This window comes from Carcharodon carcharias, chromosome 13 (genome assembly GCF_017639515.1).
Source record: "Carcharodon carcharias isolate sCarCar2 chromosome 13, sCarCar2.pri, whole genome shotgun sequence".
NCBI lineage: Eukaryota > Metazoa > Chordata > Chondrichthyes > Lamniformes > Lamnidae > Carcharodon > Carcharodon carcharias.
The window spans coordinates 5,789,022-5,812,487 of NC_054479.1; the positions used below are offsets into that span (position 1 = coordinate 5,789,022).

General features: G+C 45.3%; 2 protein-coding genes across 13 annotated transcripts in view; both read left to right on the top strand.

Moving 5' to 3' along the window:
- Positions 1–10,869, top strand: part of ep400 (E1A binding protein p400) — a 143,910-nt gene extending 133,041 nt beyond the window's left edge. For 11 of the 12 annotated variants that reach the window (XM_041202549.1, XM_041202552.1, XM_041202558.1 and 8 more), the window contains 2 exons: positions 1,232–1,309; positions 9,475–10,869. In XM_041202549.1, the coding sequence (XP_041058483.1) occupies positions 1,232–1,309; positions 9,475–9,744 (348 nt within the window). In that variant the 3' untranslated portion in view covers positions 9,745–10,869. The remainder of the gene's footprint in view (positions 1–1,231; positions 1,310–9,474) is intronic. The other variant, XM_041202555.1, reaches the window with a different exon arrangement.
- Positions 10,870–20,671: 9,802 nt separating this feature from the next.
- The window catches only part of noc4l (nucleolar complex associated 4 homolog), a 42,501-nt gene continuing 39,706 nt past the window's right edge, over positions 20,672–23,466 (top strand). The window contains exon 1 of the mRNA XM_041201919.1: positions 20,672–20,850. Within this exon, the coding sequence (XP_041057853.1) occupies positions 20,683–20,850 (168 nt within the window). The 5' untranslated portion in view covers positions 20,672–20,682. The remainder of the gene's footprint in view (positions 20,851–23,466) is intronic.

Genomic DNA, 23,466 nt, shown 5'->3' on the forward strand with positions numbered 1-23,466 from the left:
CTAGTTACACTTACTGAGCCATCGTCCAAAGAATGCAAGTTCACATTCCAACATAGCAGCTTGAGAATTTAAATGCCGTTTAAATAACCTGGAAGTGTAAAGACTGTGAAGCTACTGGGTTGCTATAAAGTTGACATGCAGACATAAAACCCAACATGTTCACCAGCACACTTTAGGAAAGGAAACCTACCATCTGTTTCCAGCCTGGGCCTGTGTGCAACTCCAGTCTTACACCTGCCCTCTGAAGTGGCTTAGCAAACTACTCAAACTGTTACATTCAATGTAAAGGTTCTCCGAGCAACTGGGGATTGGCAATAAACACCTGTCTTGCGGGCAGCACTGTCCCTTGGGAGAGTTGTATCTTTGTTCCTTTAGCCTTAACAGGAAACTGATGGTTATGAGCCAATGTGTTTGAAAACCTGAAGCAAATAAGTAACTCTCAGAATCTCTGAGTGCATGTAACCTATGTCTAGTACTTTGGTTAATGAGGCAGCATCTTGCTGCTCATTTCAATACGACTCACCTTTGTATTGCAAAATTAAATCAGTACTTATGAAATGCGTTTTCTTGTATTACAAATGGAGGCCAGTAGTCAAAATGACTGCCTTGAAGCTGATCCTTTTTGGTGAAAACATGGTTATTATCTAAACTGGATTCTTCATCCTCAGCTTAACCTCAAGTGTCTTCATCGCACATTTGTTAAATAAACAAAGTGTTTTCCATAGATTAGTAAGTTGAAAATCATCAATTTGCTCTAATATTTAGGCACTCTAGCCAGTCTCTTCAGATGATTGAGAGGACAGCTTTGTAACAGGAATTTGCACTTCTCCCTGTTCTTCACATACACAAACCTATATCAAACCTAATAAAGTGGCAGCATTTAATACCACACAGCTCTTTAACATTACGTCGGTACAAAGGTGTTTTGTTTCATGCTGTTTGAGATTCATGGTGTACATCTCGCACTGCTTCTTTCCGGAGCCAGGTTAGACTCTTGATCAATGCAACGAAACTTTATTCTTCCCCAGCATAACCAGTTCCTCTTTCGCAGTCGCCCCTCAGAAGGACAAATGTAATTTGTTAACGTCCTTCTGTCTCCTTTTTACAATTTTATGCTTTCTATTAACTCCAGGACTGCAGAAGAAATAATTCTTTAAAGTACCTAAAATCTTGCATGCTTGGAAAACCGTGAAGGGTGAAAAAGTTAAAATAAACTGCTGTTGTTCAATAGGTTACAAAACTTCCACAAATGGTTCAACAGCAAGCAACTGTGGGGAGTATCCAGCAGATGGTATCGACGGCTCAGCAGGTACTCTTCACCTCCTCATACCTATCTACGTGCTCTGCACAATGAAGCTATTGGACCTTTCAAATGTTCTGCCAAGTGATACATTTCCATGATGTAAAAGAAGAAATCTACCTTTGTTTCCTCCGTTAGCCTTCCCTCTTGCCTGTATATACTTTGCACTTCTGTTTCTGCTTATCTTCTCCGCATCTCTCGTTCTACTCCTCTGACACCCGGAATGTTCAACCTCTGTTTTGAGAAGAGTTGAGGAAGGAAGTCAAGAACAGCAGGAAAGACCTATGCTTGATCCTTGCTGAAAAAGAGACAAGCTGCCGAAACTTCTTGTCTTGCACTCATCGGGATAGTTTGCAAGAAAGGAAACTACAGCTTATACTGCATGAGAAGAGAGTGCTGATTGGTAGGCAAGTGGACCCTGATTGGTAGGCAAGTGGACCCTGATTGGTAGGCAAGTGGACCCTGATTGGTAGGCAAGTGGACCCTGATTGGTAGGCAAGTGGACCCTGATTGGTAGGCAAGTGGACCCTGATTGGTAGGCAAGTGGACCCTGATTGGTAGGCAAGTGGACCCTGATTGGTAGGCAAGTGGACCCTGATTGGTAGGCAAGTGGACCCTGATTGGTAGGCAAGTGGACCCTGATTGGTAGGCAAGTGGACCCTGATTGGTAGATGCATTGCCATGGAGAATGCATCAGGGAACAGCTAAGTGCTAAGCTTTTGGTCAAACTCAAACCAGGCAGGTCGACTCTGATTGGCAAGACATTGCCATGGGGATTGAACCGGAGAATGGCTGTCCCCCAAGCTTTTGTTTAGTTGGAAAAGGTGCAGTGCGTGGTCATGCTCCTCCTGTCTGTATAGGACAATGCCACCTGTGTGAATATATGTGGCTTCTGAGCCACAATGCGAGCCTGACAATCTTAAATTGGTTTTCAGTCTAATTCTTAGCACAATCTGGACTGCTTAGCAAGTGTTGTCCAATCGGAGAATCAAATCTAATACAAAAACAGAATTACCTGGAAAAACTCAGCAGGTCTGGCAGCATCGGCGGAGAAGAAAAGAGTTGACGTTTCGAGTCCTCGTGACCCTTCGACAGAACTTCAACTGTTTTGAATTTTGCAAGTATGGGCTGGTTGGCTATGGTCAGTACTTTGCCTGTTACGAACAGCTGAAGGGATGAGCTGGTTGATACAATCCACCAATCGTTGGGATGTACAGCCTACATACCTGGCATCACATGGCATTCTGTTGGTGGAGGATACCACTTGTGTTGCTAATGTATAGTAACAATGTGAAACGGCTAGCTTCATCTGTTCAAATTGTTGAGACACCTTATCCTTCCAGAGTAATCTGAGGTATACTGGGCACTTTTCAGGACTGAATGTGGCGGCCTTAGGCCCATTCATGAGTTTGCGCAATATACAGTGAGCAATTATCTGACCAGGGTAACCATCACCCTGCAGGATGGCTTTGATGTGCCTAACTTCAGCATCAAGCTTGCATGGTGAACAAATGGCTCAGGGCCCTATTTATGATGATGCTGATAGGCTAATCTTATAGCATGTGGAACTGTAGGAATCCCAACCTGTATATTGACCAGTGAAAGTAGGCTTGCAGTAGACAGTACTAGAGGACCCATTGGCAGATTTCTCAACTAGGACATTGGGGAAAGGGAGCACATTGGACTGCTCCATTTCAAAGGTGAATTTGAATGCAGGATGGAGCAGTGGATTCAAATATAGTAAACTTATCATCTTTGTATCGGAAACTTGCAAGGGGCAGGAGGTTAGGTGTCTTTGAATCGAAGATGTGTTTCTCATGGAAACTGACAAACGTTTGCGAGGGCTTCCCCTCTGAAGAAGGGTCATACAGACTCGAAACATTAACTCTGTTTCTCCTTCCACAGATGCTATCAGACCTGCTGAGTTCTTCCAGCATTTTCTTTTTTTTATTACAGTTATGTATGTCTGCCTTGGCCTTGAGGCCTTGCAATGCTACCAGACATTTAAGTGGCATGTGGAAATCGCCCAAGTCGTTTGGAATCACGCAATAAGCATGTGCTAGATCAGTCAAGATCTTCAGTGGATGCTAGTTTGTGGCGGGATAGTTGGGACTAGAGAAGTTCAAACTCAGCAAATGCCTCTTCTCATTTGATTTCCAGAAGGCATTTGCTAAAGTGGCACGTCAAAGGTTATTGTAGAAAATAGAAGCTCATGGTATAGGGGGTAATGTATTGGCATGGATAGAGGGTTTGCTGGTTAACAGGAAGCAGAGAGTAGGCATAAATGGGTCTTTTTCAGGTTGGCAAAATGTAATGAATGGTGTGCCACATGGATCAATGCTGGACCCTCAACTGTTTACAGTTTATGTAAATGACTTGGATGAAGGGATGGGATGGTTGCTAAATTTGGTGATGACACAAATACAGGTAGGAAAGTAATTTGTGAAGAGGATATAAGGAAGCTACAAAAAGATACAGATAGGGTAAGTGAGTGGGCAAAGATCTGGCAAATAGAGCATAATGTAGGAAAATGTGAAATTGCCCATTTTGGCAGGAAGAATACAAGAAGCTTATTATCTAAATGGTGAGGGAATGCAGAGCTCAGATTCAGAGGGACCTGGGTGTCCTAGTGCATGAATTGCTATAGGCTAGAATGCAGGTACATCAAGTAATTAGGAGATCTAATAGGATATTATTATTTATTGCGAGGGGTATTGAATACAGAAGTAGGGAGCTTATGCTTCAGTTATGCAGAGTACTGTGTACAGTATTAGTCACCTTATTTAAGGAAGGATGTAAATGCTTTGGAAGCAGTTCAGAGGTTTACCAGACTAATGCCTGGAATGGGTGGGTTGTCTTATGAGGAAAGTTTGGACATGCGAGTCATGTTTCCACTGGAGTTTAGAAGAGTAAGAGACAACTTGATTGAAATATTTGAGATCCTGAGGGGACTTGACAGGGTGGATATGAAGAGGATGGTTTCCTCTTGTGGGAGAATCTAGAACTAGGGGTCACCCATTTAAAACAGAGACGAGGCAAAATTTTTTTCTCGAGGGTCGTGAGTCTTTGGAACTCTCTTCCAGAAAAGGCGGTGGAAGCAGAGACTTTGAATATTTTTAAGGCAGAGGTGGATAGGTTCTTGTTAAGCAAGGGGGTGATAGGTTATCGGGGGTAGGTGGGATGTAGAGATTTGAGGTTACTGTCAGATCAGCCATGATCTTAAATGGCGGAGTAGGCTCAAGGGGCTGAATAGCCTACTCCTGCTCCTTCTTCGTATGATGTAGGATGAAGGCACATCAAAATTGAAGCCATGCCCAAAAACAAACTCCTACTTTCAGAGAGCTCATGGTCAGCTAGATCAACTACATGTTCGGCGGCATCATTAATTATGCTGCCAAACTGCTTCTACTGTGCAGGCATTTTTCAAGTGAGTATTTTTTATGTCACAGTCATCTATCGCAATATCGCAGCACTAACATTGCCAGTATGTTGCCAGGTATGTAGCCTGTGCAGCCCACCAACTGGCGGAATGTATCAAACAGCATGTCCCTTCGGCTGTTTGCAACAGGCAAAGTACAGACCGCACCCAACCAGCCCTTGCTTGTAAAACAGTGTCCAACATTAGATGTAATTCCGCAAATGGACAACACATGCTAAACAATCCTGATTGTGCTAAGAACTACACTGAAAACTAATCTAAGATTATCTGTTGGACTCGCAGTGAGGCTCATTTATGCATTGTAGAAGCTACATATATTTACACAGAGGGCGCTGTTAATTGTAGACAGAAGGAGCATGTCCACGTATTGCACATTTTTCAACTAAACAAAAGATTGGGGGACAGCCATTCTCCAGTGCATACTCCATGACAATGCCTCCACCAATCAGAGCCCACTTGCCAACCAATCAGCTCTCTCTTCCCATGCAGTATAAGTTGTGGTTTCCTTTACTGTTGGTATTCTTGTGAACTGTCCAGGTGGGTTTAAGACAAAAAGCTTTGATAGCATGTGTCTTTTTCTGCAATATTCAAGCTCTGTACTACCAAACGACTATTTGCTTGATCCTAAATCATAAAATCTCTGTGTAAAAGGAGACCATTCAGCCCGTTGTGACTGTATTGCTCTTTGATAGAGTCCCATTTCCATTTGCTCTTTCCCCATAGCCCGTCATTTTTTTCAACTATTTGCAAATTGCATTTTGAAACTTATTATCGAATTTACTTTCACCACTTTCAGTGCATTCCAGTTCACAAGAACACACTGCAAAAAAAGAAAATCCTCATCTCTCCTATTGTTCTTTTGCCAATTGTCTTATATCTGTGTTCTCTGGTTATCGACTTTTCTGCCACTGGTAACAGTCTTTCTTTATTAACTCTATTCTAATCCTTTGTGATCTTATATCTCTATCAGATCTCCTCTTAATTTTCTCTGCTTTAAAGAGAGAATACCAAGTCTCTCTGGTCTTTCTGCATACCTGAAGTCTTTCACCCTTGCACCATTCTAATAAATCTCTTCTGCACCCTCTCTTAAGGCCTTGACATCCTTCCCAAAGTATGGTGCCTAGAATTGGCAACAATACTCCAGCTGGGGTGTGCCTGGGTTCCATGCTGTCCACCGTTGGATCAAACTGGCTGTCCAGGTGCTCACCTACGTCCCCTTGCTCTGCATTGTGACCCTCAGTGTGAAGTTAGTGAGCAACACAGCTCTGCATAGACTGAATGTCAACTTTACATAGATTTCTGCAGAACCTACAGCACAGAAACAGGCCATTTGGCCCAGTGTTATGCTCTACCAAAGCCTCCTCCAACCCATTTTCCTCACCCTATCAGCATAGCCATCTATTCCTTCCTCCTTCATGTTTATCCAGCTTCCCCTTTAACTCGTCTATGCTGTTTGCCTCAACTGAACTTCACATTCTCACCACTCTGGGTAAAGGAGTTGCACCTGAATTCCTTATTAGATTTATTAGTTTCTCTCTTTTATATTTATGGTCAAAAGTTTTGGATTCCCCCACAAGTGAAACTATTTTCCTAGCCAATCCTTTCATAGTTTCAAGGACCTCTATCGGTTTACCTTTTCTTACCTGGAGAAAACAGCCCAGCCTGTTCAGTCTTTCCTGATAGTTTGGATATCTTCCTTGTGAATCTTTTTTGCACCTTCTCCAGCGTCTTTGTTTCCTTTTTATAATAGAGTCCAGAATTGTTCACAGCACTCTCTTGTGAGGTCTAACTGTGGTTCTATTTACATTCAATATAACTTATTGGAATTTGTCTTTTTAATCTTGAGCACTAGCTTCTTTTAGGAGATTGTGTGCTGTGACCAGCTGATTCTCTGGTAATTTACCGATGTACAGATAAGATATTGAATACAAAGCTGTCTGAGATTAAACTCTCAACCTATAAAGAATAAACCAGATAAACACCAGTGGAAAAGCAAATGCTGGAAATCTGAAATTAAAAAAAAGGAAACTGCTGGAAATACTGATATCCAGCAGCGTCTGTGGAGAGAGAAACAGTTAGTGTTTCCGATTGATGAGCTTTCATCAGACAATCACCGATGGGGATGGTTGTGCAGCACTATTTAGTACAGTTAGCACTTCTAATTCAGTACTCCTGTTCTGTTTAGAACAAATCTGTCTGAATAGCATTTAAAATTGATTTCCAAATGCTTGAATTTACATAGTATTGAGTACAGACACAGGCCATTTCACCCACTTAGTCCATACTGTTATTTATTTCCCACATAAAGCCTGTTGTGCAGGAGTATTTAGTGATCGCTAAAATTACGGAATCACAGAATTGTTACAGCACAGCACAGAAGGAGGCCATTCGGCCCATTGTCTCTCCACTGGTTCTCTGAATGCGCACCTCACCTAGTGCCATTCCCCCACCTTCTCCCTATAACCCTGCACATTCTTCCTTTTCAGATAACAGTCTAATTCCCTTTAGAATGCTGCAGTTGAGCCTGTCTCCACCACACTCAGGCAGTGCATTCCAGACCCTCACCACTGCTCGAAAAAAAATGTTCCTCATCTCATTGCTTCTTCTGCCAGTTACTAGAAATCTCTCGTTCTTGATCCTTTCACGAATGGGAACAGTTTCTCCCTATCTACTCTGTCCGGACCCTTCATGATTTTGAACACCTCTATTAAATCCCCCCTTGGCCTTTTTTTCTCAAAGTAAAACAGTTCTAACTTCTCCAATCTATCTTCATAACTGAAGTTCCTCATCCTTGGAACCATTCTTGCAAATCTTTTCTGAACTTTAATGCCCTCACATCATTCCTAACATGTGATGCCCAGAATTGAATGCGATACTTCAACTGAGGCAGAACTAGTGTCTTACACAAGTTCAACATTAACCTCCTTTCTCTTGTAATTTATGCCGCTATTAATAAAGCCCAGGATGCTCTGTGCCTTTTTAACTGGTCCTTCAACCTGTTCTGCCACCGTCAGTGACTTATGCACATATACACGCAGGTCCCTCTGCTCCTGCATCCCCCTTTAAAGTGTATCCTCTATTTTATATTGTCTCTTCATGTTATCCCTACCGAGGTGGACTGTTTTACATTTCTCCACATTGATCATCTTCTGACACCTGTCTGCCCATTCCCCTAACTAGTCTATATTCTTTTGAAGTTCTACACTATCCTGCTCTCAGTTTACAATGCTTCCAAGTTCACTTCATATCTGCAAATCTTGAAATTATGGCTTGTACACCAAGGTCAAGGTCATTAATTATGTCAGGAAGAGTAAGGATCCCAACACTGACCCCTACAGAGGTCCACTGCAAACCTTCCTCCAGCCTGAAAAACATCCATTAACCACTGCACTTTGTTCCCTGTCACATAGCTAATTTCGTCTAACCAATTTGGTTGTCTTGTGAGGATAGGCTGGACAGACTGGGCTTGTTTCCATTGGAGTTTAGAAGAGTGAGGGGTGACTTGATTGAAGTAGATAAGATCCTGAACGTCCTTGACAAGGTGGATGTGGAAAGGATGTTTCCTCTTGTGGGTGAGTCCAGAACTAGGGGGCACTGTTTTAAAATTAGGGATTGCCCTTTTAGGACCGAGATGAGGAGAATTTTTTTCTCTGAGGGTTGTGCAACTTTGGAACTCTCTGCCTCAGAAGGTGGTGGAGGTGGGGTCATTGAATATTTTTAAGATGGAGGTAGATAGATTCTTGTTAGACAAGGGAATCCAAGATTATCAGGGGTAGATGGAAAGGTAGAACTCGAAACACAAGCAGACCAGCCATGATTTATTGAATGGTGGAGCAGGCTCAAGAGGCCGAATGGCCCACTCCTCCTATTTCTTATGCTCTTATGTATCCATGTTGCTACTGTTCCTCTTATTCCATGAGCTGTAACTTTACTCACAAGTCAGTTGTGCAGCACTCTATCAAATGCCTTTTGGAAATCCATTTACACCACATCACCCCAGCATTGCCCTCATGAACTCTCTCTCACCTCTTCAAAAAAAATTCCAGTAGGTCAGTTAAGCACAATTTTCCCTTAACAAATCTATGCTGGCTTTCTTTAATTAATCAGCAGAATTTGTTCCAATCAGTTGATGATTGACCAATAAACTACTTTCATTTTTGTTTTGGTTGCTGAATCTAAACCATAATGTTAAGCTTCAGTATTATCGCCATTTGCCTCCTTCAGTATCTTAAGTAAATAATTAGTATTATCTCAGCCCTGGCTTAGTGGGTCCCACAATCTCATCTAAGTCAGGAGGTCATGTGTTCAAGTCCCACTCCAGGGCTTTGAGCATGTATCCTCGGCCAAAGTTTTAGTGCCGCACTGTTATGGAGAGCTGGACTGTCAGATGTGCCATCTTGCAACTAAGATGTTAAACTGAGGCCCCCTGTACCTGCTCGGATGGGCATGAGTGCATGGCGCTACTTGAAGAGCAGGGGAGTTCACCTGGTGTCCCAATCAGCATTTGCCCCTCACTCAAAATAAAATATTGGATCACTTATCTTATTGCTGTTAATGAGAGCTTGCTGTGCACAAAATGGCTGGACACTTGCCTACATTACAGTAGTGACCAAACTTCAAATGTAATTAATTGGCTGTCAGGTGCTTTAAAACAATGAGGACGTGAAAGGCACTATATAAATGGAAGTTACTTTCTTATCTAAATGAGCCTCTTTCTATCTTTTTTTTTCTGCAGGTCCAGGCACAACCACAAGCAATGACACTGTCCCAGGCAGCTACAGGCCAGCAAGTTCAGGTGATTCCTGCAGCCCCTACTGCTCAGGTTGTCCAGCAGCAGCTTATTCAGCAGCAAGTTGTAACAGCAGCGTCCCCTCAGATTCAGACCCCGACCCCACAGAGCCCCGCTCAGCCGGCAGTGACCTCTGATACCCAAGGCCAACAAGCCAAGGTGCAAGTGCGAGCTGCTCCTACAGTGAGACTGAAAGCCCCAACAAAACCAAACTGAGCTTGTTGAATGAAGCGAGAAGCCCACCACTTTAAGAATGTGCTTGCAGCATTAGCTGGACTGTGCTAAGAACAAATTGTACTAAGTTTGTTTTCACTCCACTGTGTAATAGCCAATGTATAGAAAAAGTTGACCTGCATAAACTTCATGTATATCGTTTAATATTGAACCTTGGTGTTAATGTAACATGTTGATGCACAGCAGAAATTCTGTAAATCTTTTTAAAAGATAGATAACTCTAAGGTTTAACCTTAGTCATCTTTGTATATATTATTTTTTTTCTGGTACATTTTTAATGTGCCCTGTATTTGTTAAATTCAGAAAGTGGATGTTATAGGCATGTGTTCAGTATTTGTAAATCTATAATGTAGTTGGATGAATGTTAAGTACTTAACTGTAGTTTTTTTTCATTATGTGAAAGTTGGAAAAAAGCCAACAGCGATGAACTTCAGAATAAGTTGTATTTGACATTCCTTATCTAGAAAAAGACACGAATGTTTATTAACAAACTTTTGATACAAGGTTTTTGTATTTTTGTTACATTCTTTTCATTGCGCATCCATGGTTCAGGATTTGTTTTAAAGTGATAATGTTTATTTTTATTCTGTATGTATATGCACATTAAAAATGCAATCTATGCTACAAAGTTATTTCCTCTAGTTCTTAGTGTACATGTTGTACAGTATTTGTTATGGTTTTGCATAGCATCGTGTTATAACATCCTTAACCCTGTCCTTGAAAATGATTAAAATTCAGTTGTGATCGGCGGAAAGTAAATGATTGAGTAGAATTGTATATAAATATTTTTGTTGGTCACTCGGTCATGTTACCTTTAATCTTTCCTTTGTTGAGCCAGATGTAGATTTTTTTTAAACAGCCGTGGTATTTTTGTTATGTATGGTAAATTTGGCGAAGGATGATGGATAAAGTTTCAGTGACAGCCCAAGATAACTGAGACCAAAGAGAGAGAGTGTGTTTTAAGTTTTCAGCAAACATGACAGAACTGTTGATTTCCGATGATATTGTGTGAAATTACTGTTACACTGTCAAAATATACCAGATTGTTAGTTGTATTCATAAACCACTGCTACCACCTTGTAATAAATTAACATATTTGTAAATGCACTACTCCTGTTCTTGAAACTCATTTAAAGAATATTTTCTCTTTTTTTTGTTGTGATGTGTTGTATTTCCTAAGTTTGTAGATTTCTTAAGTCAAAATTCATCGAAATTACTTTATTCCCAAAGGGGCAGTAGCCAAATGACCTGAGATGCCCCTTTTCAGATGCCCTTAAAGACCTTCCCATCCTGCAAAATTCCCAAGTTGTCAACAACAACTCCTTGATTTTGTAAACTAGCTTTAAAGTAATCAAAAACATTCCAAGGTGCTTCACTGGCATATTATCAAAGAAACTTTGACTTTGAGCTACACAAGATGTTGGGCTAGATGGCTAAAAGCTTGGTTAGGGGCACTTTGTAAGGAGCACCTTGCAGGAGAGAGGTCTAAGGAGGGAGTTCCAGAGTTTAAGGCTGAACTAAGCCAAAATGGAGTGGTGAAAATCAAGGAAGCGCAAGAGACGAGAATTAGAAGAGCACAGAGATTTCTCTGAGGTGCATAGAGCCAGAGGAGATTAGAGATGGGGCGGGATGAGGGCCAGGGAGGGATTTGAACATTATGATGTGAGAATTTTAAAATTAAGGCTTTGCTGGACCAAGAGCCACAATTGGCATTGACACTAGTTATGCGGATAAGAAGTCAAATCTCAACCAGTTTCTCCTGTTTGGTTTTTGGCTTAGTGGATTGTCTTGCTGAATGTGATGAATCTTGGTAGCTGTAAGATTTCAGATTCCCTGTGAATCCATCACCTCATTCACTACCTTAAACCTTCCTTCCCTTCACTACCAGCACACAGGGCAGCAATGTGTACCATCTACCAAGATGCACTACAACAACTTGCCATGGCTTCTTGAACAACACTTCCCAAACCTCCAACCTCTACAGCCTAGAAGGACAAGGACAGCAAGCACATGGGAACACTGCCACTTGACCTAGAAGGACAGTGAAATCTTAAAGAGTCAAATTCTGGTGACATGAAATTCCACTTGCGTTGGAATTATCAACCATTCCTGCTGGCAGAATAGCAAAAACCATAGAACAATGCTCGTGAGTAGCCAAACTTTTATTGGGCACCGGCAAGAAAATGAATGTCAAAATCCTTCGCAGAAGAGGTGCTTCGGTGGTACAAGCAAGCTGGGATTTCCGACCAGGAGTCATATAACCTGACCAATCAAAATGAAGTAGTTAGACCTAAGCGCATTCAAATAGGCTGCATTTGCTGCCGACACCGTGCATGCACGGTTATATGTGCGGCTGATGCCTGGAATCAGAAGCCTCCATGTGGGGAGGCCATGCCTCGATTGCCTTCCTTGGGGCTCAGAAACTGAGTGAACCAGGGATGAGAAATCTCTCCTCCTCCCCATTCTGATCCCTGGGATCAGAAACCTTCCCTGCGGGAGGCGACACCCCAACTGCTCACTCGACTCTGGGCTCAGAAACTGGGTGAACGGCTTCCAGCTGGCATTGCGTCTCCTGAAAATGATGACATAGGATCCTACGCATGCACGCCCAAGTGTGCATATGCAGACGCATCAAGTGGCCATATTGTGTTGGCAGGAGACACAAGTTGAAATATGAAATGCTGGACAAGCTATCATTTCATGAGATTTCTCTGTGAAGTGACGTGCAAAGTGTGCGAGTATGTTGAAACCTGTGGGTAAGTTAGAAGTGTTGATCAAACAGAAGGTGAAGTTGACAGGGCAAATAGAAAACTGTGGCATGGAGCGGAAATCAGACATTGCAAAAGAGTGGGAGATTCCGCCATAAAGTCTCTCTGCCATTCTGAAAATCGAGGAGCACATCCTGGAACAGTTCCACAAACAGGCATGGTCTCCAGTAAGGAAGAAGATGAGAATGGCTGCCTATCCCGGCATCCAAGAAGCTTTAAACATGGTTCAAGGCAGCTTGTTCCTCAGGGTAACACAGTAAAGGACTTTTAAGATGCTCTGGGACTTTGCACTGCAGCATGAAAACGCTGTAAATATGTTTGCCTGCGTTGACAACATGGTGCACTATATCGTGCATGTCTAAAAACAGCATACTAAGCAGAAAAAGACCTGCTGCAGCTAAATCCAGGCTTTTTTTCAAGGCCAATGGTATTGTAGATGATGGATGTGAGATGCACATCCATTGTGGTGTCGGAAACGCGTTGAGCTAATAAGATGTGATGCGTGGCTAAATCTCTCAAGAACAATAAGCGCGATAAAACAGTTACACTCTCACTGGCCTCCTTGGTGACCACGAAGCTCTGCTTAACTTGAATTTTCAAAGTGGTTTCCCTGGGTTTTGACTAATCAAGAACTTACTAGGTATTGCTATTCCTTCATAGTTACTGGGTCAATAGCTCCTTAATAGCACTGTGGGAGTGTCTTCACATGGGGCGCAGTGTCTCAACTTTCTTGAAGGCAATTAGGCATATCCAATAAATGCTGCCCTTACCTGTGATACCCAGATATTGTGAATAAATAAAAATAAAGCTCCACAATATATGAATTCATTCCCTATTTAAAAACTTACAACATACACTTGAGTTTCTACAGCTGTGAGAAAGATGCAATTCAGGGCAAGTTAAAGATTAATTTTAAGTGTAACAAGGCAATTCACTAATGCAGGGAAATGTAGGATCTTCATCACTTTTCTATTATTACTCACTTTGTTTTTATTTGTCAATGGGGTATTGCATTTATTACCCACCCCTAACTGACCTTGAGAAAGTGCTGAGCTGCTTTCTTGAACCGCTGCAGTCCATGTGGTGTAGGTATACCCAGAGTGTCGTTAGGCAGGGAGTTCCAGGATTTTGACTCAGTGACGGTGAAGGAACGGCGATTGGAATTCCACACCAGGATGGTGAGTGAGTTGGAAAGGAAGTTGCAGGTGGCGGTGTTCCCATGAGCCTGTTGCTCTTGCCTTTAAAAGATAATTTGTACTGATTCAGTCTGGATTGCTATTGCCACATGCACAGGCTGCGCTATTAGATAGATATAACATACTCTAAGCCAGTTCCCATTAAGCTATTTAAGGGAAACTCTATTCACGAGAAAGTGGATGCGACATACCCAATCTGACCAAATGTGACACACATTTTCCTATTGTTTATAAGCTATCCATTGTCAGATTGCCAACCCTCCAGAATTGTCCCAGAATTATTAAGAGCAATCTTATGGAGAGCGCTACAAGCAGCAGGGTGGAACGATTGGCTTTCAAAGGATATATGTTGTTTTCCTTTTCTTTGAACACCTCTTTGTAAATCATGTTGGGAGCAGAGGTGGTGGAAAGAACAAGTGAAGACAGGAGGTCACGTGATGTAACTTGCAGGAAAATTTAAACCTGAGTTGGCAAAACTAACCCACAGCCCATCAGGGTCACTGGTTCATGGTGATTGGTTAAGATTCCTCTTATATTGCAATACTGGGGGGAGTTGTGGATTATTATTGGGTTGGGTGGGGGGTGGTGGGTATGAGTATGGATTTTGCTGAACTGAGAGACACATTGCTGAGGTTTTTCATCTTGTACTCATCAGGACAAATGCAAGAATGCCCAATTTTAAATCTTGGCCAGTCATAGTCAAATTGCAAACCAATCAGCACCATTTTCCCTTGTGGTATAAATTGTTGTCAAAAGAAAAAAAAAACCTGGAAAAACTCAGCAGGTCTGACAGCATCTGCAGAGAGGAACACAGTTAACGTTTCGAGTCCGAATGACTCTTGGTCACATGGACTCGAAACGTTAACTGTGTTCCTCTCCACAGATGCTGTCAGACCTGCTGAGTTTTTCCAGGTATTTTTATTTTTGTTTTTGTTTTGGATTTCCAACGTCCGCAGTTTTTTGCTTTTATCTTGGTATAAATTGTTGTGATTGTTTGAAATTTGGCATTCTTGCTCATCCTAATAAGTGCAAGTTGAATAGCTTCACCATCAAGTCTCTCTTTTCAGTAATGTTCAAGTTCTGTACGACCGGACAACTGAGAGTTATGGATTATTAAATAGTGTGGTCAGCTATGCCACTTTTGCAGGGACAGTGAAAGGAAATATGTACTAGGAGCAGGAGTAGGCCACTCAGCCCCTCGAACCTGCTCCACCATTCAATAGCATGTAACATTTTCCCTATGACAGATGTCAAGCTAACTGGCCTGTGGTTTCCTGTTTTCTGTTTCCCTCCCTTTTTGAATGAAGGAGTTACATTTGCTATTTTCCAATCTAATGCAATCTTCCCTGAATCTATGGAGTTTTGGAAAATTAAAACCAGTGCATCAACTATCTCACTAGCCACTTCTTTCAAGACTCTAGGATGAAGTCCATCAGCACTCAAGGATTTGTCAGCCCGCAGCTCAAAAATTTGATCAATGCAACTACTCCGGTGATTGTAATTGTCCTGATTTCCTCCCTCCCTTCTATTTCCTGATTTACAGCTATTTCTGGAATGTTACTTGTATCCCCTATAGTGAAGACCGATGCAAAGTACCTGTTCAATTCATCTGCCAGCTCCTTATTTTCCATTTTTAATACCCCAGTCTCACTTTTTATGGGTCCAATGTTCACTTTTTTAACTGTTATTTAAATATTTGTAGAAACTCTTACTATCCATCTTTATATTTCTAGTTAGTTTCCTCCCGTACTTTAATTTTTCCCTCCTTATTAACCTTTCTGTCATTCTTTGCTGTTCTTTATATTCTGTCCAATCTATCCAGTTGTAGTTTTCCATTAAATGTCTCGGTGTCCCAACAACTTGCTCAAAATAGCTCAAACGTCCCAGTGTGCGGCTTTTTCCCTCTTCTGCGAACCGTACCAGAAATTTCCGTCAGCATTTAACCTTTTCTCGCACAGCATCAGCAACTCTTCTCCTCCTCTCCCCACCCCTTTACCTTGCGTTCCGTTTACTGTCGACAAACCCAAAAAGAAACCCCCTCATGTTGTGCTGCACCCTGAGAATCGGTATGCCGTCTACTCGCCAACAGCTAAGCGGCTGCACTGGGATGCCTTTGCTTGCGCAGAAACCCTTCCCACCGACATCCAGAGACCTCAACAGGATGGCTCTAATTGTGAAACTCGTGGCACTGCCTTCAGCTGTATTAGGTTTATTTAACACCACAGCTCATATCTTCCCTCACAAGAAAAATACAATTTCTCAAATTGCTTTATCTCCCAGCGAAAACGACACCCAATGACCACCAACCTGCCCACGAGGTGAATACCAGCCGGTTCTGATTGGTCAGTCGGAGTCTGCCCGTGTGATGGGTGACCCTGCATCCTGTCCATCACGCTGGTGGAAGTAATGGATGGAGTTGAATTTGTTAATCAAAGCAGGTCAAGTTTGGTCTCTGGATAATTCAAGTCCCACCAGCATTTCCATTGCCATCCAACTTAATATGCAGCGATGATAGATCTGGTATTGCCTTAAGATAAACACCCTTTTCAATGCTTTAATTATTAGAGGCTGCATGATCTCTTCGAGGAGGTGGGTGGATGTGAGGGTGATTGACAGTGGTAAGGGCCAGTTGGAACATGGCACCATGACAGGTAGCCAGGCAACCAAGAACATCCAAGAGTCAAGGGAAACATTCAACCAATGTCTTAACAGGGTTCCCAACTCTGGCTGTACATATCCCAGATGTCACATGACCTCCCACCTTCAACTGCCTCTCCCCCAGACTCCTGCCATTGGTCGCCCTGCATGTTAATCATCATGGAACCCCACCTTCCCAAGCCTTTTCAATGTGTCTTCATTTTGGCTTTTGAAAATCTGATCAACTTATTAAAATATCAGTCAAGTTATGGATTATTAATGCAGTTTTGGGAAGTTATGGATTATTAAAGAATGGTTGAGGGAGTTATGGATTATTTGGACATTGACCCACAGTGTGGTAATTATAGTTTTATCTAGTATACCTTTAAGGAGGATGTTATAAAGGAAGATCACATGATCTTGTGTCACCAATAGAAGAGTAGCACGGGCTACCTCTGTAGTTAGTAGTCAGTAGTATGGAGATAGGATTTGACGTGAAAGCACACATGTGTAGCTGCTGAGTACCTTGTAAATAAACAAAATGTGTTCCACCTAAGAAGTGTCTGCTGATCAATTCTATCTACAGTACCAACTCAGCCATCCCACAACAAACATGAGGGGGAAACAGCAGAAAAATAAAAAGAAATGACTTAGCAGTGAAAACAAGGAATAATTTCAATAGGGGTGGAAACAAGCAACCTTATAATGATTGGCAGTTTAAAAAAATCGAATGTTTTTATTGTCATCGAAATGGACACATAATCAGACAGTGTGAGGAAAGAATCAGGCAGCCCTTCAAACAAAAGAAAAAACCCAGTGAGATCTACAATGTAGAAGAGCCCGAAATAGCAAATTCAGTTATTTACTCGTGGTTTAATTTGGAGGTTGGAAAGACAGAACCAATACAAGCAACAGTCAAGGTTAGAATGGAAGTGAACACAGGAGCTTCCACTACAGTAATTGGTGAACACACCTTCAGGTACCTGAATAATGGGGAACATCAATTAAAATTAGAAGAAACTGATGTCAAATTAAAAACATATGTGGGTGAAGACGTCCAAGTCAAAGGCATAAGCAGAGTCACTGTCCATTACGGAAGCCAATCAGCAAAGCTGCCAGTGTCAGTGTTTGAGAGACAGAGGACCAAGCCTCCTAGGGCGAAACTGGCTGAGGGAAATTGACCTCGATTGGCCTCTGAAATTCCAAGAGGAAGCTGAAAAAGTTCCTGTTTTGGAAAAGAAGTGAGTGGGGACTCAACAATCTGAAGAAATGCTGGCTGTCTTAAGTCAAAACAAGATAGAACAGCAAAAGGAACTCAGAGAGACCCTGTTTGAGGACATAGTTCGAGTTGAGGTGAGCAATCTCAGCAGGGAAACAGAAAACCTGCTGAAAGACCTTCACACACGACATGATTCCCTCAGGTCAAAGTTTGTACCTCTGGAAAAGTATGAAAAGTAACAGAAAGAATTCAGCACTTTTCTGAGTAAACTGAAGGATGAGTTGGCAGAGAAGACACAACAATGTTCAATTTTCCAGGAGACAGCAAACAAATGCAAAAAAGGTACAGAAAAGCTGAAGAATCAGTTACATGAAATCAAAGAGGCTTTGGAGGCAAAAGTGGCAGAATTTTCTGAGAAGCAGACAGATGATGAAATTCTGGCAGATTCAACCACTGAGCTCACTCAAGTCGAGCTTACATCTGAGATTTGTATAATATTGAAACCGAAAAGAGGGCTGAGATTCAAGTCAGTGTTAGAAAGAAGAAGATACTTAGAAACAAGACACAGAAGCACAAATAAGGCTTTAATCCTGGCAGCATACCTTTGAACATATTCTTGGCTGTCAAATTGCAAACACCGATGCACTGAGTCATTTGCCTTTACAAGAAAATGATGTGGAAGCCCCAGTTCCACAGGAACTTGTTTTATTATTAAATTTCTTAGATTCCTCGCTGGCATGTGCTCAACAGATCAGTGACTGGACAAGCCGGGACCCAGTCCTATCCAAAGTACGAGAACACTTGCTACATGGTTGGTCACAAGAGCCTGTATCTGATTAAATGAAGCCGTACTTCAACAGAAGACATGAAATAACCAGCCCGGATGGCATCTTATAGTGGGGAGCATGAGTGATAGTTCCTCCAAAGGGAAGGGAGCCATTGCTAATTGAACTACACAGAGCACATCCAGGAATTTCCCAAATGAAGACCATAGCACACAGCTATCTATGGTGGCTGGGGATGGATGGAGAAATAGAGAGTTAGTGAAGAATTATGTACAATGTCAGCAACTACAAAAGTTACCTTCCTCAGCTCTGTTACACCCTTGGAAACGGCCAGGGAGACCATGGATGCGGTTACACATTGACTATGTGGGACCTTTCATGGGAACAATGTTTCTGCTCATTGTTGATGCACACTCAAAATGGATGGACATATATGAGGTGAAATCACCAACTTCTTCTGCTACAATTGAGAAGTTACATCAAAGTTTTGCAATTAATGGACTACCATTAGTAGTCTTTCTGATAACAGCACAGCATTTACGGGCGCTGAGTTTCAGCGGTTTATCAGCCTCAACGGTATCACTCATGTAAAAACTTCACCGTACCCACCCTTCCTCAAATGGACTGGCCGAAAGGGCGGTTCAAATGTTCAAGGCAGACATGGAAAAATTAAGTGACCAAGAAAGCATGCTTTCTTTTCCGTTATAGGACCACCCCTTATACAACAGCAGGTGTCACTCCTGCGGAGTTATTGATGAAATAACGTCTCAGGATGAGATTGAGCTTAATAATGCCGAATTTAGGGGGGAAGGTGGAAAGGAGTCTGGGAAGTCAGAAAACTGGACACAACTGGCATAGTCACGAGAGGAAATTTACCGTGGGAGTGACGGTATAAGTGAAGAACTTTGGAGAAGGACCAAATTGGTTACCGGGTGAAATAAATGGAGTGGTGGGACCTCTATCTTACTACGTGGAGGTTGAGGGCTGAGTCATAGGGAGACATGTGGCTCATCTAAGGAAGAGAAAAACAAATCATCAAGAAATGATTCCACTAGTGTTCATGACCAGGTCAACGTTTCCTGTTGAGAGAACACAACCTAGTCCAGATGTGTCAGATGTGCCTGTTGCACCTGCAAAAGTTGAGTAAACAGATCTGCAGGTGCCCACTGAAGAACCTGATGTTCAGACAACTCCAGAGAAGGAGGTTCCTGACAAAGCATCTGAAGCTGTACAGCTGAGACGCTCTACACACCAAAGGAAACCCCCCCAAAAGACTGAATTTGTAAATTACTTATCAGTGTAAATAATTTGCTATTTTGAGGAAATTGTAATTGTAAATGTAAATTGTATTTCTGAGTAAAAGGGGGAAGATCTGGTAGCTATGGTTGTAGCTAATGTGTAGTATACCCTTAAGAGGGATGTTATAAAAGATCACATAATCTCGTGTAACCGACAGAAGAGTAGCGTGGGCTAACTCTGGGCAATAATCTGAAGTACGGAGATAGGGTTTGACGTGAAAGTGCGCACGAGTAACTGCTGAGTAAATAAATAAACGGAAACAAAAACAGGAAAATGCTGTAAAAACACAGGAGGTCCAACGGGATCTGTGGAGAGAGAGAAGCAGAGGTGATGTTTTGAGTCCGGGGTCGGACTTGAAAGGTTAAATGGTTCCCTCCCTCCACAGACGCTGTCAGACCTGCTGAGTTCTTCCAGCGTTTTCTGTTTTTGTTTCGGGTTTCCAGCATCCGCGGCGTTTTCTGCTTTTATCTTAACTAAATAAATAAACAGGAGGTGCTTCCCCGTGAGAAGTATCTGCTGACGAGCTCTGTCTGTCGGACCAACTTGGCCAACCCGCAACAAGCCTGCCACTGGCATCGACAACCCCAGCACACCGCAAACGTGGTCGACTCTTAACCCGCCCTCTGCCCCAGGGCAGTTAGGGGTGGGCAATAAGACCATAAGACATAGGAGCAGAAATTAGGCCATTCGGCCCATCGGGTCTGCTCTGCCCTTCAATCGTGGCTGATACGTTTCTCAACCCCATTCTCCCGACATCTCCCCTAGTAAATGTTGCCCAAGCCCCAGCGACACCCACATCCCGTGAATGAATTTAAAAAAAATGACAATTCTGCTCAATTCTCTGGGGAAACCCCCCTTTATTCAGACTTTCAATGAGCAACGCAAACCCGGGGACTGTCCCTTTAAGGGGCGGGGCGGGGCGCTTTCCGGGCCCCGCCCCCCCCCCCCCCCCCGTTCCCTGATTGGTGGCCCGTCCCCACGTGCTGCAGGGACACCGCCGCCCATCTCGGGACAAGATGGCGGCGCCCGGAGAGGGAGACTCGCGGATCCCGGAGCGACCCGAGGCCCAGGCCCAGGCTCCGGCCCGGGCCCAGGCCCAGGCCCGGCTCCGGGACCAGCTGCAGCTGGTGCTGGGCAACAGGAAAAATGCCAACGCGGTGTTCGACATCCTGCAGGGGCTGGAGGTGGGCGCGGGGCCGGGGGGCCGGGGGCCGGTAACTGGGGGGGAGGAGGTGGGGGTAATGGGGGGGGGAGGGGGGCTGGGTGGGGGGGGTAATGGTGGGGGGAGGGGGGGCTGGGTGGGGGGGGTAATGGGGGGGGGGGGGAGGGGGGGGCTGGGTGGGGGGGGTAATGGGGGGGGGGGGGGGGGGGGGGGGGGGGGGGCTGGTTGGGGGGGGGGTAATGGGGGGGAGGGGGGCTGGGGTGGGGGGGGGTAATGGCGGGGGAGGGGGGGCTGGGTGGGGGGGTAATGGAGGGGGAGGGGGGCTGGGGGGGGGTAATGGGGGGGGGAGGGGGGCTGGGGGGGGGGTAATGGGGGGGGGAGGGGGGCTGGGGGGGGGGTAATGGAGGGGGAGGGGGACTGGGGGGGGGGGTAATGGAGGGGGAGGGGGGCTGGGGGGGGGTAATGGGGGGGTAATGGGGGGGAGGGGGGCTGGGGGGGGTAATGGGGGGTAATGGGGGGGAGGGGGGGCTGGGGGGGTAATAGGGGGGCTGGGGGGGGGGTAATAGGGGGGCTGGGGGGGGGTAATGGCGGGGGGGCTGGGTGGGGGGGTAATGGAGGGGGAGGGGGGCTGGGGGGGGTAATGGGGGGGAGGGGGGCTGGGGGGGGGGGGTAATGGAGGGGGAGGGGGACTGGGGGGGGGTAATGGAGGGGGAGGGGGGCTGGGGGGGGTAATGGGGGGGTAATGGGGGGGAGGGGGGCTGGGGGGGGTAATGGAGGGTAATGGGGGGGAGGGGGGCTGGGGGGGGGTAATAGGGGGGCTGGGGGGGGGGGGTAATAGGGGGGCTGGGGGGGGGGTAATGGGGGGGGAGGGGGGTGGGGGGGTATGGGGGGGGGGGGGGGGGGGGGGGGGGGAGGGGGTGGGGGGGGGGTGGTGATAATGGGGGGGGGGGGGTGTGGGGGGGTATGGGGGGTTGGGGGGGGGGGGGGGTGGGGGGGTAATGGGGGGGAGGGGGGTGGGTGGGGGGGGGTGGAAGGGAATGGGGGGAGGGGGGTGGTGGGGGGGGGGGTAATGGGGGGTGAGGGGGGGGGGTGGGGGGGGGAATGGGGGGGGGTGGTGGGGGGGCGTAGGGGGGGGGGGGAGGGGCTAATGGGGGGGGAGGGGGGGGTAACTGTGGGGGGGTGGTGGGGGCGGTGTCTGGGGGGGTTGGGGCACAGCAAGATCCCGTACTAAGATTAAAGGCAAAATCCTGCAGATGCTGGAAATATGGAATTAAAAACAGAAAATGCTGGAGAATTTCAGCAGCTTCTGCAGAGAGAGAGAGAAACAGGGTTAATGTTTGGAGTCTGCGATTCCCCCCCCACTCACCTGTGCACAACATCCCATCAACAGCAATGAGATCATGACCGGATAATGTGTTTTTGATTTTGGTTTTTGGGATAAATAATTGCTCCCGGGACACTGGGTTGAATTTACCCCCACCGCATCTCCCCCCCATCTCCCTCTCAAACCCCCCCCCCCCCTCCTCTTCCCCCCCCCACTCCCCCCCCCACTCTCAATCCCCCCCCCCACTCTCAATCCCCCCCCCCCCTAATTCCCCCCCCCACTCTCCAATCCCCCCCCCCCCCCCCACCTCAATCTCCCCCCCCCACTCTCAATCCCCCCCCCCCCACTCTCAATCTCCCCCCCCCCCCCACTCTCCATCTCCCCCCCCCACTCTCAATCTCCCCCCCCCCCACTCTCAATCTCCCCCCCACCCACTCTCAATCTCCCCCCCCCCCACTCTCAATCTCCCCCCCCCACTCTCAATCTCCCCCCCCCACTCTCAATCTCCCCCCCCCCACTCTCAATCTCCCCCCCCCCACTCTCAATCTCCCCCCCCCCCCACTCTCAATCTCCCCCCCCCCCACTCTCAATCTCCCCCCCCCCACTCTCAATCTCCCCCCCCCCCACTCTCAATCTCCCCCCCCCCCCACTCTCAATCTCCCCCCCCCCCCACTCTCAATCTCCCCCCCCCCCCACTCTCAATCTCCTTCCCGCCTCTCAATCCCTCCCCCCTCTTAATTCCCCCCTCAATCCCCTCCTCCCCCTCAATCCCCTCCCCCCCTCAATCCCCTCAACTTGCCCTTCTTCCAAATAGTAATTTTGGGGTCTTAGCCCTTTAACCACACCTTTGGGAGACTTGTGTTGAAAAGTTCAGTCGCTGTTGGGAGTATAAGAGGCTTCTGACCGTAAATTGAGAGATCACAGATTAGGATAAGTCAGAATGTCGTAGCTCTGAGGGAGTGCTGCACATTCAGGGGTGCTGTCTTTTGAATGAGATGTTAAATTGTGGCCTGTCAGGTGGATGTATAAGATCACATGATGTTATTTTGAAGAGCAGGGGAGTTCTCCCTGGTGTCCTGACCAATATTAATCCCTCAAACCATAGCACATCAACAGGTGACTGCGTAATACCTTTTTTGGGGGCAATTTTTGCTGCGTGCAGATTGGATGCTACGTTTCCCTATGTGTAAGCAGTGACTATGCTTCAAAAGGTAATTGGCTGTCAAGCACTTGGGGTGGGGGTGGGGGGATGTAGCTCAGGGTGTGAATTATGCAATAAAAATAAGTATTTTTTGTGGAGCTTCTGTTTGTTGT